Here is a 14,599-nt window from a genome sequence, read left to right as displayed (position 1 = left end):
TTCTGTTTTGTTTTGTTTTAGGCTTTTAACAGGCTGAAGCCATGGTTTTTGGTTTCTGTCTCTAGTGATAAGCAGAGAAGAGGAAAGAGGAAAGAGCTTTACTGGCCCAATCAGAAACAGAAACTAAGAACCCATGACTGTATTCTGTGCCTTGGATACCCTTGCAAGGCAAAATAAATAATATTTTATCCCCAGCCTTCCAGTTTCTCATTCAAAATTGTGAAAACTATGGCCAAATAGGTTTCTATTTAGGGAGAATTAGAACTATTAGACATTTTAACAAAATGGTGCAAAAATTCAAGAACTCTGTGAGAAAGACTCCTTTGCATTAGTTCGTTTTAAATACTGTTTGCCTTACTGGTAATATCCTGATGGATAAATACATCCTTAAGGTATTAAGTATCTCCTTAGTTAAATAATTTTTCATTTTACTTTTCAGTTGTGACTTTTTTCCTTTTATGCTTTCACAGAAAATAAAAAGAAAATTCTAACTTTTCAAAGAGCGCGAGGAGAGAGAGGTTCCCTAGTCCAACATCTGCATATGGGAACTGAGATGTTAAGTGGTTGTCCCAGATAGTTAGAAGCTGAGCTAACTGGTCTGACTATTGGTAACTCACAATAATCTGCCTCTGTCGTCCAGGACTTTGCTGACAAGTTAATTATAACTAGATACTTGTCATCTATCTTCATCAGGTGCCTGTTTTTTGCTGTTCCCTTGGCACATTCCTTACAGCTTTAGTAGTACAACATCCGAAGATTTTGACATTCATTGAGCACTTTGATAGTGAAAAAGGAAATGTTCCTCCCAACTTGATAAAATGGTGCAATAATGATATTATTTTAAAATATCATGTTGGTGACTTTGCTGGTCAGTGTTAGCCAAGGGATATAGTAAGTATATAGGAAATAATCTTTAATAACACTTTACATAGGGATTGGCAGTTGACAAAGTTCTTTCACAAATAAATATGATGCCAAAGTTTTGTTGAGATAAATTTAATTATGATGTATGTTTATTTAAAAACTAGTATGTTCATATATTTTATTCTTTTTTTAAAAAACAGGTTGGGAGAAGAAACTTCAGAATGCTGTTTATAGTGAACTGAGTGTGTGAGTTTTCCTACCTATTTTGCAATAGTGTTTTGTTTAGCTATATTTACTTTGTGAGTAATAAAACCAGTATTGTTATATATACTTGTTGTATTATTATTTCTCATTAATATTTATACAACATTTCAAGTAAGTTAATACAATTAAAAATTACTACCATCTTGCCTGACAAACAATAAGAAATAGGTGTTTGTTTTTTTTTTTAACCACCCACTATTTTATTTTTTTAATTTTCTTTTTGAGATGGAGTCTCACTGTGTTGCCCAGGCTGAAGTGCAGTGCAATGATCTTGGCTTAACCGCAACCTCCACCTCCTGGGTTCCAGTGATTCTTGTGCCTCAGCCTCCCAAGTTGCCGGGATTAAAGACCCCTGCTACAACACCTGGCTAATTTTTGTATTTTTAGTAGAGATGGGGTTTCACCGTGTTGGCCAGTCTAGTCTCGAACTCCTGACCTCAAGTGATCTACCTGCATCGGCCTCCCAAAGTGCTGGGATTACAGGTGTGAGATACTGCGTTCGGCCCCACCCATTATTTTATATTAACAATTCATGGCCAGGCGCGGTGGCTCAAGCCTGTAATCCCAGCACTTTGGGAGGCCGAGACGGGCGGATCACGAGGTCAGGAGATTGAGACCATCCTGGCTAACACGGTGAAACCCCGTCTCTACTAAAAAATACAAAAAAAAACTAGCCGGGTGAGGTGGCGGGCGCCTGTAGTCCCAGCTACTCGGGAGGCTGTGGCGTGAACCCGGGAGGCGGAGCTTGCAGTGAGCTGAGATCCGGCCACAGTACTCCAGCGCGGGCGACAGAGCGAGACTCCGCCTCAAAAAAAAAAAAAATTCATTTATCCAGTGGAATTAGGGAATAAGATGTCTCTCTAAAGTTAATATTTCAGATAACCGAAGCTTACTAACGTTCTTTTTTTGTGTCTTTATAAACTGTCCATTCTAAACATGATTATCTTTTTGGTTCTTTGGTAAGATTGGTGTCATTATTAAGAACATCTATGTTTTTGTTTATTTAGATTTAACATCAGGGTCTATTAAGGTGTATAGAACTGTTTGCCATTTTAAAATGTAAATCCAGAATGTTAGCTTTTGTAATTTCTTCAGTGTTCTGTTACTTGTCAGTTATTTATTGAATACCTACCATGTGGCAGCACCATACTAAGCACTGAGCATATAGTGTAGAACAATAAACACAATTTCTGCCCTCATAGAGCTCATAGTCTAATAGAGTTCCCAAGTCTAATAGAGTTTCCATGTCTGCTTTTTTTTTCCTTTACTGCTATCACTGTATTTCTGTCTGTAGCCTTCTCTAGTGTTTAACACTCCCATTTTCAACTTGACTTTTCCAGTTCATTTAACTGGGAAATGACATAATGCAGCTTACCAGAATTGTTTCTAAAATGAAGAGACTCAGATGAACACCTGTGCACGTGTGCTTTAGATACAATTTTTTAAAAAATTAGTATTTGCTTCTTTGCTTTGCTCAAATCCATCTTCCCAGTTGGATTTGAATTCTTAAATAATGTTAGATATAAGTGCTATCTAATAATTGAAGTTGACTGCGACCGTACCTTTAGTAGTACTGTGACAGTACCTTTGGCAGTCACCAAAGGAGTAGACATTTATCATGACAAGTAAGGTTTTAAATTTACAATATGTACTAAAGGTGCCTGTTGTATGTAGTTCCAAACACTGGATTCTCGATCTGAGGTGATATTACTAATATTACTGAAAATTGTTCTGTGTGACAGACTGCCCTCGTACTTGATAGAAGGGACTGTGTTTTATTCATTATCATATTGTTGACATTTTATAGAATAGAACTTTAAGTATATATTTTCTGAATAACTCGTTGGGATTTTTTTAAGGAGTCTAGTGATATTACTTTTATTCCTCGCTTGGGTTCTGAACAAATTAAGAAACAAGATAAAACAAAAAAACAGATGGGATATCAAAATTACACTTTTATTACTGATAAAGACTAGGTAGGAGGACATAGCTTAATATGAGAGCAAAATTAGTCTTTCAACTAATCTCAAGAATTAAATAGATTTACCTTCCAGTCAAATAGCATTGGATCAGGGGCAGTATGTTCAGTTTATGCTTTTCAAATTAAAAAGTTGAATAAGGCATTAAACCTCTTCTGTGGTGTATTGAGTTAAGCCTTAGAGAGAGTCCAAGAATGTTATAGTAATGGAACTCTTTTCACATGGAAGTGCACATCAGGGGTGGGAAGGAAACATTTCCCGTAACATAAGTCAAAGGAATAAAGAAGACTTAGCGTATTCTGTTGCATTTTTCATTGGCAGCAACCATTAGATGGATGAATAAGGAAAGCAAAAAGGAAAATATGAGTATTCATTAGGTAATATTAAACAATGGGAGATAAAAAATACACATCCTCATGCCTAATAGAGGTATAGAACATCCGAGCTATACAGACTATACCTGAAAACAGTATGCTTCATTTTATTTGTTTTAGTAACCATTACAAAGATTTTAGTCAGTTTCTTATTTGACAAATATACTAGAAAATTTTCTGTATTTTGTTATTTATATGAAATTTTAAACTAGTCTAGGTTAGCACTCTCCATTTCAGATTGCATACTTTAATTATCTTTTCCATTCATTTAAAACAGTTATGTATTTGTGATTGTGTTAATAACTATTTAGTATTATATGAATGATAATTTACAGTGATTGAATGCTTATTTTGTGCCAACACTTTATATGCATTGGCTTATTCATTATAATCTTCAGTACAACACTATGAAGTAAAATTTATTATGATCACCATTTTGCAGAAGAGAAAACTGAGGCTTAAACCATGTTTTAGTCTGTCTCGTGATACTATAACAGAATACCTGAGATTGGGTAATTTATAATGAATAGAAATTTATTGGCTCACAGTTCTGGAGGCTGGGAAGTCTAATATCAAGGTGCTGGCATCTGGTGAGAGCCTTCTTGCTGCATCATCCCATGGCAGAAGGTGAGAGGGCAAGAGGGGTTTTAACCCACCCTTTTATAATGGCACCAGTCCCACCCATGTCAGTGAAGCTCTTATGGCCTGATCACCTCTGAAAGATCCCACCTCTGAATACTATTACAATCACAAATTTTAACATGAGTTTTGGAAAGGACAAACATTCAAACCGTGGCAGACCACTTAACTTGTTGAACATCATATAGCTAACAAATAGAAGTGCTAGGGCTTAACCTCCAACTATATGATTCCAAAGCCCGTGCATTTTACTACGTCTCACATAGGTCTATGTCTTATCTCTTGACTGGATTTAAAATGTTCCGAAACAAAAATTGTGTCTTACATTTCTTTCATATTTCCTATAGTATCAAATACATGACATTGAGTCAGCAAATAGTTACTGAGCCACCTACCAATGCTAATACATGACAAATATTTGTTGAATTGAGGAAACAGTGCAATTATTAGTTTTAGCCTTACTATATTTAAGACAATCTTTACATGCAAAATGAAAATAGATCAATTTATTTCTGTGTTTTAGTCTTCATTGTACTTTGTACAGAGCAGTTTATAAGAAATTAGATGACCTATTCTTTTTCCCTTAAAGAACATTAAGAAGTAAATAAACCTTAAAAATCTTATTCTATATGTGCATGTTATAAAAACATATCATATAGTTTGCTGTTATAGTAGATATATGCAAAAGTCTACCATACCTTACAGAGTTACTGTCAAACAGTAGTGGGCCTAAAATGGAAGGATGTTAGATAAGGGAGACCTTACACTAGACCACAAATTTGGATGAGTCTTCGTACACACTCATGGATTTCACTGGGAGAGTGCTCAAGTAGTAGACCTGGGTACCTCTGAAATGTCCTAAACATACAGTTCTTCTTTACCCTCTTAGTTTGAAATGCTACTGTATGTTTGCTATTGTGCACAGAGCCAGGTGCTGTTGATAATAAACAGGCTAGACAGTCTTTGACTCCTGGAACTTATATCTCAGTTGGGCATAAAGACTTTAAAGAGGCATTTACAGTGCAGTAAAATAAGTGCAATGATTGGGGAAATACAAGGAACACATAAGGCTGGCATTTAACTTAGATTTGGGGTTGCCGTGGTGGCTTGCCAAAGGAAGCAATATCCACGCTGAGATCAGAAAGCGAAGCTAGAGTTTGTCAGGGGAAAGAGTAGAGAAGAAAAGCACTTCAGGTAGAAGGGAATAGCAGGCTCAGAGATTTAGAAGTGGAAAAGAGTGTGGTGCAAATGTTCAAAAGTTTGTATGGTTGGGTGGTAGTAGATGAAGGGAGCATGACTAAGGACAAGTCTAGATTTATAAAACGGATTGTGCCTCTTCAGACTTTGTAGACTGGATGCTAAAAGCATTTGGGTGCCATTTAAAATTGTAAGTAAAGTAGTAATATGATCAAATTTGCATTTTATCCATTCAACAATATATTGGTTATCTACTATATACCAGGCATTATGCTAGATGCTGGAATTACAATTACTGGTGAATAAGGAAGACATCACTTCTGGCCAACATCCAGGCAAACTGGTGAATAGATTGAAAATAGTCTGGAAGCACTTAGGAACCTGCTGGATAAATGTAGGCGAGGAATAATGGTTGCCTAAAATAGTTTACTGTCAGTGAGTAGAACATCTAAGTATTTAGGGAGACTTGGGGGACAAGAAAAAATAGAGTCAAGTGTGCTGTATAAGTTTCTGTGCATTTTTCCTATCTGGCAACCCTTATCTCTGCATATTACTAAATGTAAGCTCCAGGAGGGCAGATGTTTTAGCCAGTTTTGTCCACTTCTGTCTCTTTTTTACATTGACTAGGTTGTCATTAAATATTTCTGAAAAAATAAATATCTAACTTGATTTTGGTCTTAATATGAATGACTTTCAAGTTGTCTCCTCTTGTTATCTGTATTTTGGATACATTTCTTTGATCATTAAATAACTATTAAGATCATCAGTAAATTCTCTCAAATTTTAATCCTAAATTTCTAAGCTTTATTAAATTTAGACATAATTACCATTAAAAGTGGAAGCAAATGGTGTATTGGACAATGTGAGATAGTTTTTAAACTATCTTACATATAACACAAGAAATATCAAGGTATCTAGAGACTTAACTTTTTTTTTCATTTGTGAATGGGAAGGTACATGAAATGTAGATTTTATTGGAAAAATAATTTGCCAGAAACAATCAATTTGTGAAACTGCCTTATAGATTAGGTGGGATAGGTTGCCTTTCTCTATTCCAGCAATGTTTCTACAGACAGTTTAGCCTTTTACATGTAGGCTCCAGGACAGATGCAAGTGGTTTCGAATATTATTAAACTTTTACATGCTTTTGTCCCACTTTGGACCAGGAATTTCTTGAGAATTCAGCTCTGTGGTTCTTGATTATTGGAACATGACTGTTTTGTACAAATCTGATGACTAATTTCAAGAGGAATTATATATCATTGTGAAATGGATTGGAATCTCCAAATAAACATTGAACCATCATGTCTTCTTACTGCCTTTTCTATCTGTGATTTCATACCACTCTGCACTTCAGTCATTATGTTCCAGTGATCCTGACTTTTTCTGATCCTTAAACATTTCATGCATTACCTCCTTAGAATTCTTGTGCCTGCCATCCCTCTGCTTGGAATATTCTTCCCCCAGATCTTTGCATGGTTGGCTCCTTCACACTCATGTCTTGGTTTAAATATAAAATCCCCTAAGGGGATGTCACTGACCTCCAAATTTATTGTATCTTATTACCCTGCTTTCATTTTCTCATGGCACTTACTACAATCTGATATTATTTTATTTGTATATGTTTGTAATTATTGGCTTTCTTCATGAGAATGTTACGTCCATGAGAACAGAGAATATTATCTCAATCACTACCGTATACTTAGTACCTAGAGCGGCCCAAGTATTTGTTGACTAAATTAACCTGTTTTCTTAATAAAAACAATACATTTTGAATATAAAATGAAATGTTACTGGAAAAACAGTTTATAACACGGACTACAGAGGTAAGTAATATCTAACCAAGAGAGTAATGTGTGATATTTAGCTGCCTCTTTTTGCTCCTAGGTTTCCTTTACCTAGTCATCCTGCTGCACCTCCTGAACATCTTAAAGAACCTTTGGTATACATGAGGAAAGCACAGGTTGGTTTTTCATGCCAAGTTATGTAATACAGAGCAAAAGATCATTCTTGATGTCAGGAGTATGTATTATTAGTTTTGAAATACTGAGTAAGAACCACTAAATTGATGTTAATAGTATTTGTATATTCTTCCATTTTATATTCAGTAACCAAGGATCATACCTATTTAACTATGGCAACCCTGGAAAAAATGGTGTAGAAGGGGAAAAATAATCTACCATACTGGCCTGCAATTTAAAATATGATACAAGTGTAATGTGGCAATCTATTTTTCATGGCCTGTGATATTAAAGGAATGAAATGTGAATGAACTGACACCCTCTTTCCTTAAAATTTTAGTCTTTGAAGCCAGTGTTATTGATAGTGTATTTAAAATATATTTGTTCTCACAGTAGGCTGTCACCTATTAATTGTATGCTGTTATAGAACTCTGATAAACCTGCTATCAAAATGGGTTGGCAAAAAACTAGGAATAAAATAACTAAATAAGCATAAAAACTATGAATAGTTGTTAAAATGGAAACTCAAGAGGTTCTAGCACATGCCCCTAGCTTTTTTAACTGTCCTTCATCTCAGCACAGCCTCACTCACCTCCCCTCAACCCAGTCCTGTCCGTAAGCCTTCCTCACAGTGCTGTTTGAGTAGGACTCTGTGACTGCCACTGCTGAGGCACGTAATGAGCACCACAGTCAGTTGGCCTTCATTCTCCAGCATAGCCTCAGAGATGGATTTTTAAAACCTTTTTTGGTATGAAATATTTCAAAGGTACCTTAAAGAACTCCCACGAACCCATCACTCAACTTCCACAGTTATCATCATGATTCTTCTGCTCTTGAAAATTTTCTGCAGAGTCATCACATTCCACAACAGTGGAAATTAGGCAGATTTTTATTTTTCAACTTTTATTTTTATTTTAAAAAATCATCAAAATTAGATGGTGAAAAGAAGCAATAGAAATAAAAACCTTGGAGATAGTTGAGGAAGTATATATTTCTGTCTCTAGGTGGTATCTTTTACGGCTGGAAATCAGTTAATGTTTATCAATTTGTCATAAAGCATAATAAGTCATACATATGTGAAAGAATTCTGTGTTTTTTTGTTATAAAGATTTAAACTCAAGAAAATAAAACTAAGAAGATTGGGCCTGAATATTTTTTAGTGAAATTGAAAATTTCTAAACAGTAACGAGAAAGTATCAGTTTTAACATACTAGGTGTAAGAAACAAAACATAAAGGTTTTTTTTTTTTTTTTTTTTTTTAATCATGGCTGAAAAGAAGAGATAGAGAGGTAAATAATAAGTCCACTCTCAGAGCTTCCTGCTAGTTGTTAAGAATATATGTGAGTGATAGGTACATGTATGATACTCCTCTGTTTTCTTTCTGGACTTTCCCACTTATATCAGGGATCTGCAAACTACAGCCCCTGGGCCAAATCCAACCTGCTACCTATTTTTATAGGGCTGGCAAACTAGGAATTTTATTTTTACTTTTTACATTTTTAAGTGGTTGAAAAATCAAAATAAAGATAATCTTGTGACACATGAAAACTATATGAATCCCTAAGATATGTTTTATTGGAAAATAGTCATGTTCATTCATTTGCATATTGGTTGTTGCTGCTTAGTTGCAACAGAGACCCATGGACTGCAAAGCCTAAAATATTGACTGTCTTCCCTTTCATACAAGGTTTGCCAATCCCTGCACTAAATTATTCATTCTTCAAGAGCAGGGATTGTACTTTTTATCCTCAGCATCTAGCATAGTACCCAGCCCACAGAACACTTTTGATGAGGTTTGCTGAGCTAATTGATTCTTTAACTATGGCCATACTGATTACCTCCCCTATCAGTAAGTGTCTACTTGTCTTTCTATATTTGTTCTTTTTGAGACATTTAGTTGTTTAGTCCCCTATTTTGGGGAGCAATTCTCTCTTCTTTCCATGAAAGCTGCCTAGTCTGGATCACATGTCATGTATTGCATCATGTTTTTCCTTGCATTTCATAATCTCTTCCCCATCAGACTTCTGTTCTGTCTGCCATTCTACTCCTTAGTCTAAGGCCACTTTTACTGTTTACTTTCTCTTTTCTCCCAAACTTTTGACCACTTCAAGAGAAAATCATGTAATTTCTGTGTTAACCATTATCTAGTCTCAATTCATTTATTTAACTTCCAGTGGATTCTTTTTGCTGTCTGCTAAGATTATATTTGTTATTCATTGTCTGTCTTCTATTTAGGTTGTTCTAAAACTTTTCCATGCTTGTGTGGCCCCTAATTCAACCTCTCTCTCACTCATTTTAAGCATTTCTCACTTATACTTTATAAAGAATATTCAGGTTATCTCATTCAAGCTTCCACAGCTTTCTTCTTTTTTGTTGCCACATCTCTTTTTGCTCCAGTCCTCTAAGATCAACTGTCTGCTGCACGTTTTTTTTCTGTGAGATCAAACTTAGCATGTTTAAAAGGTTTACGTTCTTTTTAAAATGACCATCTCTTCCTCAGCTTCCTATTTTTGTTACTAGTGATCAAGTGCTAAGTATTATTTCTTCCCATAGTCGTACAATCTCCTCTTTCTGTTCATTACCAAGGCTGTTACCATAGTAGTCACAATAATGATGATGATGGTGATAATGCTGATAATGTTGCCTTTTATTGTTTACTTGATTTTAGACATTGTGCTTTAATTCACATCCTTATCTTATTTTTATACCTCCCAACTTTCAATCGATCTCTCCCAATCTCCTTATGTATTCTCAATACTATTAAATTTAATTATAAGCAGACGAACCCTTATAGCTCACTGCCTTTTAACAAACCTTCAGTGATTATTCCCAGTTGCCCAAAAAATGAAGTTCCTATTCCAGAGCCCAGCATTTAAGAATTTTTACTATCTGTCCCCAGCCTTCCCCTTCCACTTTGTCAGTCTCTGCTGTCCTATGTGCCTTTCCAAGTGAATCATTTTGCCTTTCCCTCTTGCATCATTAACACTTTTTTGTATTTTGTTTTCCTGTCCTGGAAAGCCCTTTCTGCCTGTTTTGTGTTATGAAAATCCTATCTATTTTGTGAGGGTCAGCTCAGATGACATCTCTTCTCTGATGTTATTATTGATTACTCCTGTTGAAAGGGATCGCTCTCTTGAACTCTGTTGAATAGCTCCCTGTTGTTTTATAGCCCTTAGCACAAATTACAATTTATTATAGTAATTGCTTTTTTTTTATTTTTTGAGACTGAGTCTTGCTTTATCGCTCAGGCTGGAGTGCAGTGGTATGATCTCGGCTCACTGCAACCTCTGCCTCCCAGGTTCAAGCAATTCTCATGCCTCAGCCCCCCGAGTAGCTGGGATTACAGGCACCCACCACCACGCCCAGCTAATTTTTATATCTTTATGTATTTATTTATATTTTTACTATTATACTTTAGGTTCTAGGGTACATGTGCATAACATGCAGGTTTGTTACATATTTGTACTTGTGCCATGTTGGTGTGCTGCACCCATCAACTCGTCAGCACCTATCAACTCGTCATTTACTTCAGGCATAACTCCCAATGCAATCCCTCCCCGCCCCCCGCTGCCAATAATAGGCCCCGATGTGTGATGTTCCCCTTCCCAAGTCCAAGTGATCTCATTGTTCAGTTCCCACTTATGACTGAGAACATGCGGTGTTTGGTTTTCTGTTCTTGTGATAGTTTGCTGAGAATGATGGTTTCCAGCTGCATCCATGTCCCTACAAAGGACACAAACTGATCCTTTTTAATGGCTGCATAGTATTCCATGGTGTAAATGTGCCACATTTTCTTAATCCAGTCTGTCACTGATGGACATTTGGGTTGATTCCAAGTCTTTGCTATTGTGAATAGTGCCGCAATGAACATATGTGTGCATGTGTCTTTATAGCAGCATGATTTATAATCCTTTGGGTATATACCCAGTAATGGGATGGCTGGGTCATATGGTACTTCTAGTTCTAGATCCTTGAGGAATCGTCATACTGTTTTCCATAATGGTTGAACTAGTTTACAGTCCCACCAACAGTGTAAAAGTGTTCCTATTTCTCCACATCCTCTTCAGCACCTGTTGTTTCCTGACTTTTTAATGATTGCCATTGTAACTGGTGTGAGATGGTATCTCATTGTGGTTTTGATTTGCATTTCTCTGGTAGCTAGTGATGTCGAGCATTTTTTCATGTGTCTGTTGGCTGTATGGATGTCTTCTTTTGCGAAATGTCTGTTCATATCCTTTGCCCACTTTTTGATGGGGTTGTTTGTTTTTTTCTTGTAAATTTGTTTGAGTTCTTTGTAGGTTCTGGATATTAGCCCTTTTTCAGAGGAGTAGATTGCAAAAATTTTCTCCCATTCTGTAGGTTGCCTGTTCACTCTGATGGTAGTTTCTTTTGCTGTGCAGAAGCTCTTTAGTTTAATTAGATCCCATTTGTCAATTTTGGCTTTTGTTGCCATTGCTTTTGGTGTTTTAGACATGAAGTCCTTGCCCATGCCTATGTCCTGAATGGTATTACCTAGGTTTTCTTCTAGGGTTTTTATAGTTTTAGGTCTAACATTTAAGTCTCTAATCCATCTTGAATTAATTTTCATATAAGGAGTAAGGAAAGGATCCAGTTTCAGCTTTCTACTTATGGCTAGCCAATTTTCCCAGCACCATTTATTAAATAGGGAATCCTTTCCCCATTTCTTGTTTCTCTCAGGTTTGTCAAAGATCAGATGGCTGTAGATGTGTGGTATTATTTCTGAGGGCTCTGTTCTGTTCCACTGGTCTGTATCTCTGTTTTGGTACCAGTACCATGCTGTTTTGGTTACTGTAGCCTTGTAGTATAGTTTGAAGTCAGGTAGCATGATGCCTCCAGCTTTGTTCTTTTGACTTAGGATTGTCTTGGTAATGCGGGCTCTTTTTTAGTTCCATATGAACTTTAAAACAGTTTTTTCCAATTCTGTGAAGAAACTCATTGGTAGCTTGATGGGGATGGCATTGAATCTATAAATTACCTTGGGCAGTATGGCCATTTTCACGATATTGATTCTTCCTATCCCTGAGCATGGTATGTTCTTCCATTTGTTTGTGTCCTCTTTGATTTCACTGAGCAGTGGTTTGTAGTTCTCCTTGAAGAGGTCCTTTACATCTCTTGTAAGTTGGATTCCTATGTATTTTATTCTCTTTGAAGCAATTGTGAATGGAAGTTCACTCATGATTTGGCTCTCTGTTTGTCTGTTAGTGGTGTATAAGAATGCTAGCAGGCTCTGAAATTGAGGCAATAATTAATAGCCTACCAACCAAAAAAGGTCCGGGACCAGATGGATTCACAGCTGAATTCTACCAGAGGTACAAGGAGGAGCTGGTACCATTCCTTCTGAAACTATTCCAATCAACAGAAAAAGAGGGAATCCTCCCTAACTCATTTTATGAGGCCAACATCATCCTGATACCAAAGCCTGGCAGAGACACAACAAAAAAAGAGAATTTTAGACCAATATCCCTGATGAACATTGATGCAAAAATCCTCAATAAAATGCTGGCAAATTGAATCCAACATCACATCAAAAAGCTTATCCACCATGATCAAGTGGGCTTCATCCCTGGGATGCAAGGCTGGTTCAACATACTCAAATCAAGAAACGTAATCCAGCATATAAACAGAACCAAAGACAAAAACCACATGATTATCTCAATAGATGCAGAAAAGGCCTTTGACAAAATTCAACAGCCCTTCATGCTAAAAACGCTCAATAAATTTGGTATTGATGGAACGTATCTCAAAATAATAAGAACTATTTATGACAAACCCACAGCCAATATCATACTGAATGGGCAAAAACTGGAAGCATTCCCTTTGAAAACTGGCACAAGACAGGGATGCCCTCTCTCACCACTCCTATTCAACATAGTGTTGGAAGTTCTGGCTAGGGCAATCAGGCAAGAGAAAGAAATCAAGGGTATTCAGTTAGGAAAAGAAGAAGTCAAATTGTCCCTGTTTGCAGATGACATGATTGTATATTTAGAAAACCCCATCATCTCAGCCGAAAATCTCCTTAATCTGATAAGCAACTTCATCAAAGTCTCAGGATACAAAATTAATGTGCAAAAATTTTTATATCTTTAGTAGAGATGGGTCTCATCATGTTGGCCAGGCTGGTCTCAAACTCCTGACCTCAAGTGATCCACCTGCCTCAGCCTCCCAAAGTGCTGGGATTACAGGCGTGAGCCACTGGGCTGGACCTGTTATAGTAATTTCTGTATACATCTTTCTGACGTTTTATTATATGCCTCTTGGAAGAAGTAACAGTTTAAAAATATTTTTACATAACTGCTGCATCTAGTACAATGGCCTTTATGTAGCAGCAGCTTAGTAACTTTATGTTGGATTGATAGTAAAAGATTTAGCCATCTCTTTTCCCAGTTATTATAATAGTTTAAAGATATTTACTGAATACCTACTCAGTAGAAGATTCTGTGCTGCTGAAATTCAGAAATAAGTTAGATACAGATTCTGCCTTCAGGTAATTGCAAGGTTTAGTAATTGAAATAAGACTTGGACACTAGATGTAATACAAAGTAAGAAGTGCTGTGTGACTAGCGGAAAGTGACTAAGAAGTTTCTTACTAGGTTCTTCTTTGCCCCTTTTAACAAAAATGAAGCTTTAAAAATCCAGTTAGTGTTTCTTTTCACTTTGTATTCAGTAAAACATGGGCAGAAAATATTTTGAATTGAATTGAACTGGAAAAATTCAATTCATTTTTTTTTGATTAAAATTTTATGAATTACTTTAACTTCACTTAGCTCTTGATCGTGTCTTCAGAGTTGGGTTATAAATCAGCTTCCTGCAGTTTCTGGCAAGCTACTCTAGTACTTAATTTTCTGGGCTCATGAGGTTATGAAGCTTCTTATTCTGCATCAGCATTTCCAAGAATGTTTTCTGCTAAATACTAACCTTGAGATATGCTCCACAAAAAAGAGTTCCTTGGACAAGTAAGTCTGCAAATTGAGGAACACTACTTTCCTCTTGATGAATCATAATTTGTTTTACTATTTTTACTGGACTTTATGTTTTAGAAGAGTTTTGAGAAGTTAGCACAGAGAGTTCTCATAGATCTCATACCCAGTTTCCCTTATTATTAACATCTTAACATTAGTATGGTACATTTGTTATAATTAGTGAGCCATATTGGTTGATACATTATTATGAACTAAAGTCCATATTTTATTTAGACTTCCTTAGTTGCAACCTGATGTCCTTGTTCTGACCCAGGATCCCATCCAGGACACCACATTACATTTGGTTGTCATGTCTCCTTAGGCTCTTCTTGGCTATGACA

At 36.2% G+C, this 14,599-nt stretch overlaps 1 protein-coding gene across 1 annotated transcript in view; it reads left to right on the top strand.

Annotated features, from left to right (window-relative positions):
* Positions 1–14,599, top strand: part of TBC1D19 (TBC1 domain family member 19) — a 164,374-nt gene that overhangs the window by 29,660 nt on the left and 120,115 nt on the right. Inside the window, exons 3-4 of the mRNA XM_023223043.2 lie at positions 1,065–1,110; positions 7,205–7,280. Of these exons, the coding sequence (XP_023078811.1) occupies positions 1,065–1,110; positions 7,205–7,280 (122 nt within the window). The remainder of the gene's footprint in view (positions 1–1,064; positions 1,111–7,204; positions 7,281–14,599) is intronic.

The sequence above is a fragment of the Piliocolobus tephrosceles genome, chromosome 3 (assembly GCF_002776525.5).
Source record: "Piliocolobus tephrosceles isolate RC106 chromosome 3, ASM277652v3, whole genome shotgun sequence".
Taxonomy (NCBI): Eukaryota; Metazoa; Chordata; class Mammalia; order Primates; family Cercopithecidae; genus Piliocolobus; species Piliocolobus tephrosceles.
Note: the sequence above shows the minus strand (reverse complement) of the source record. Positions and strands in the feature narration are given on the sequence as shown.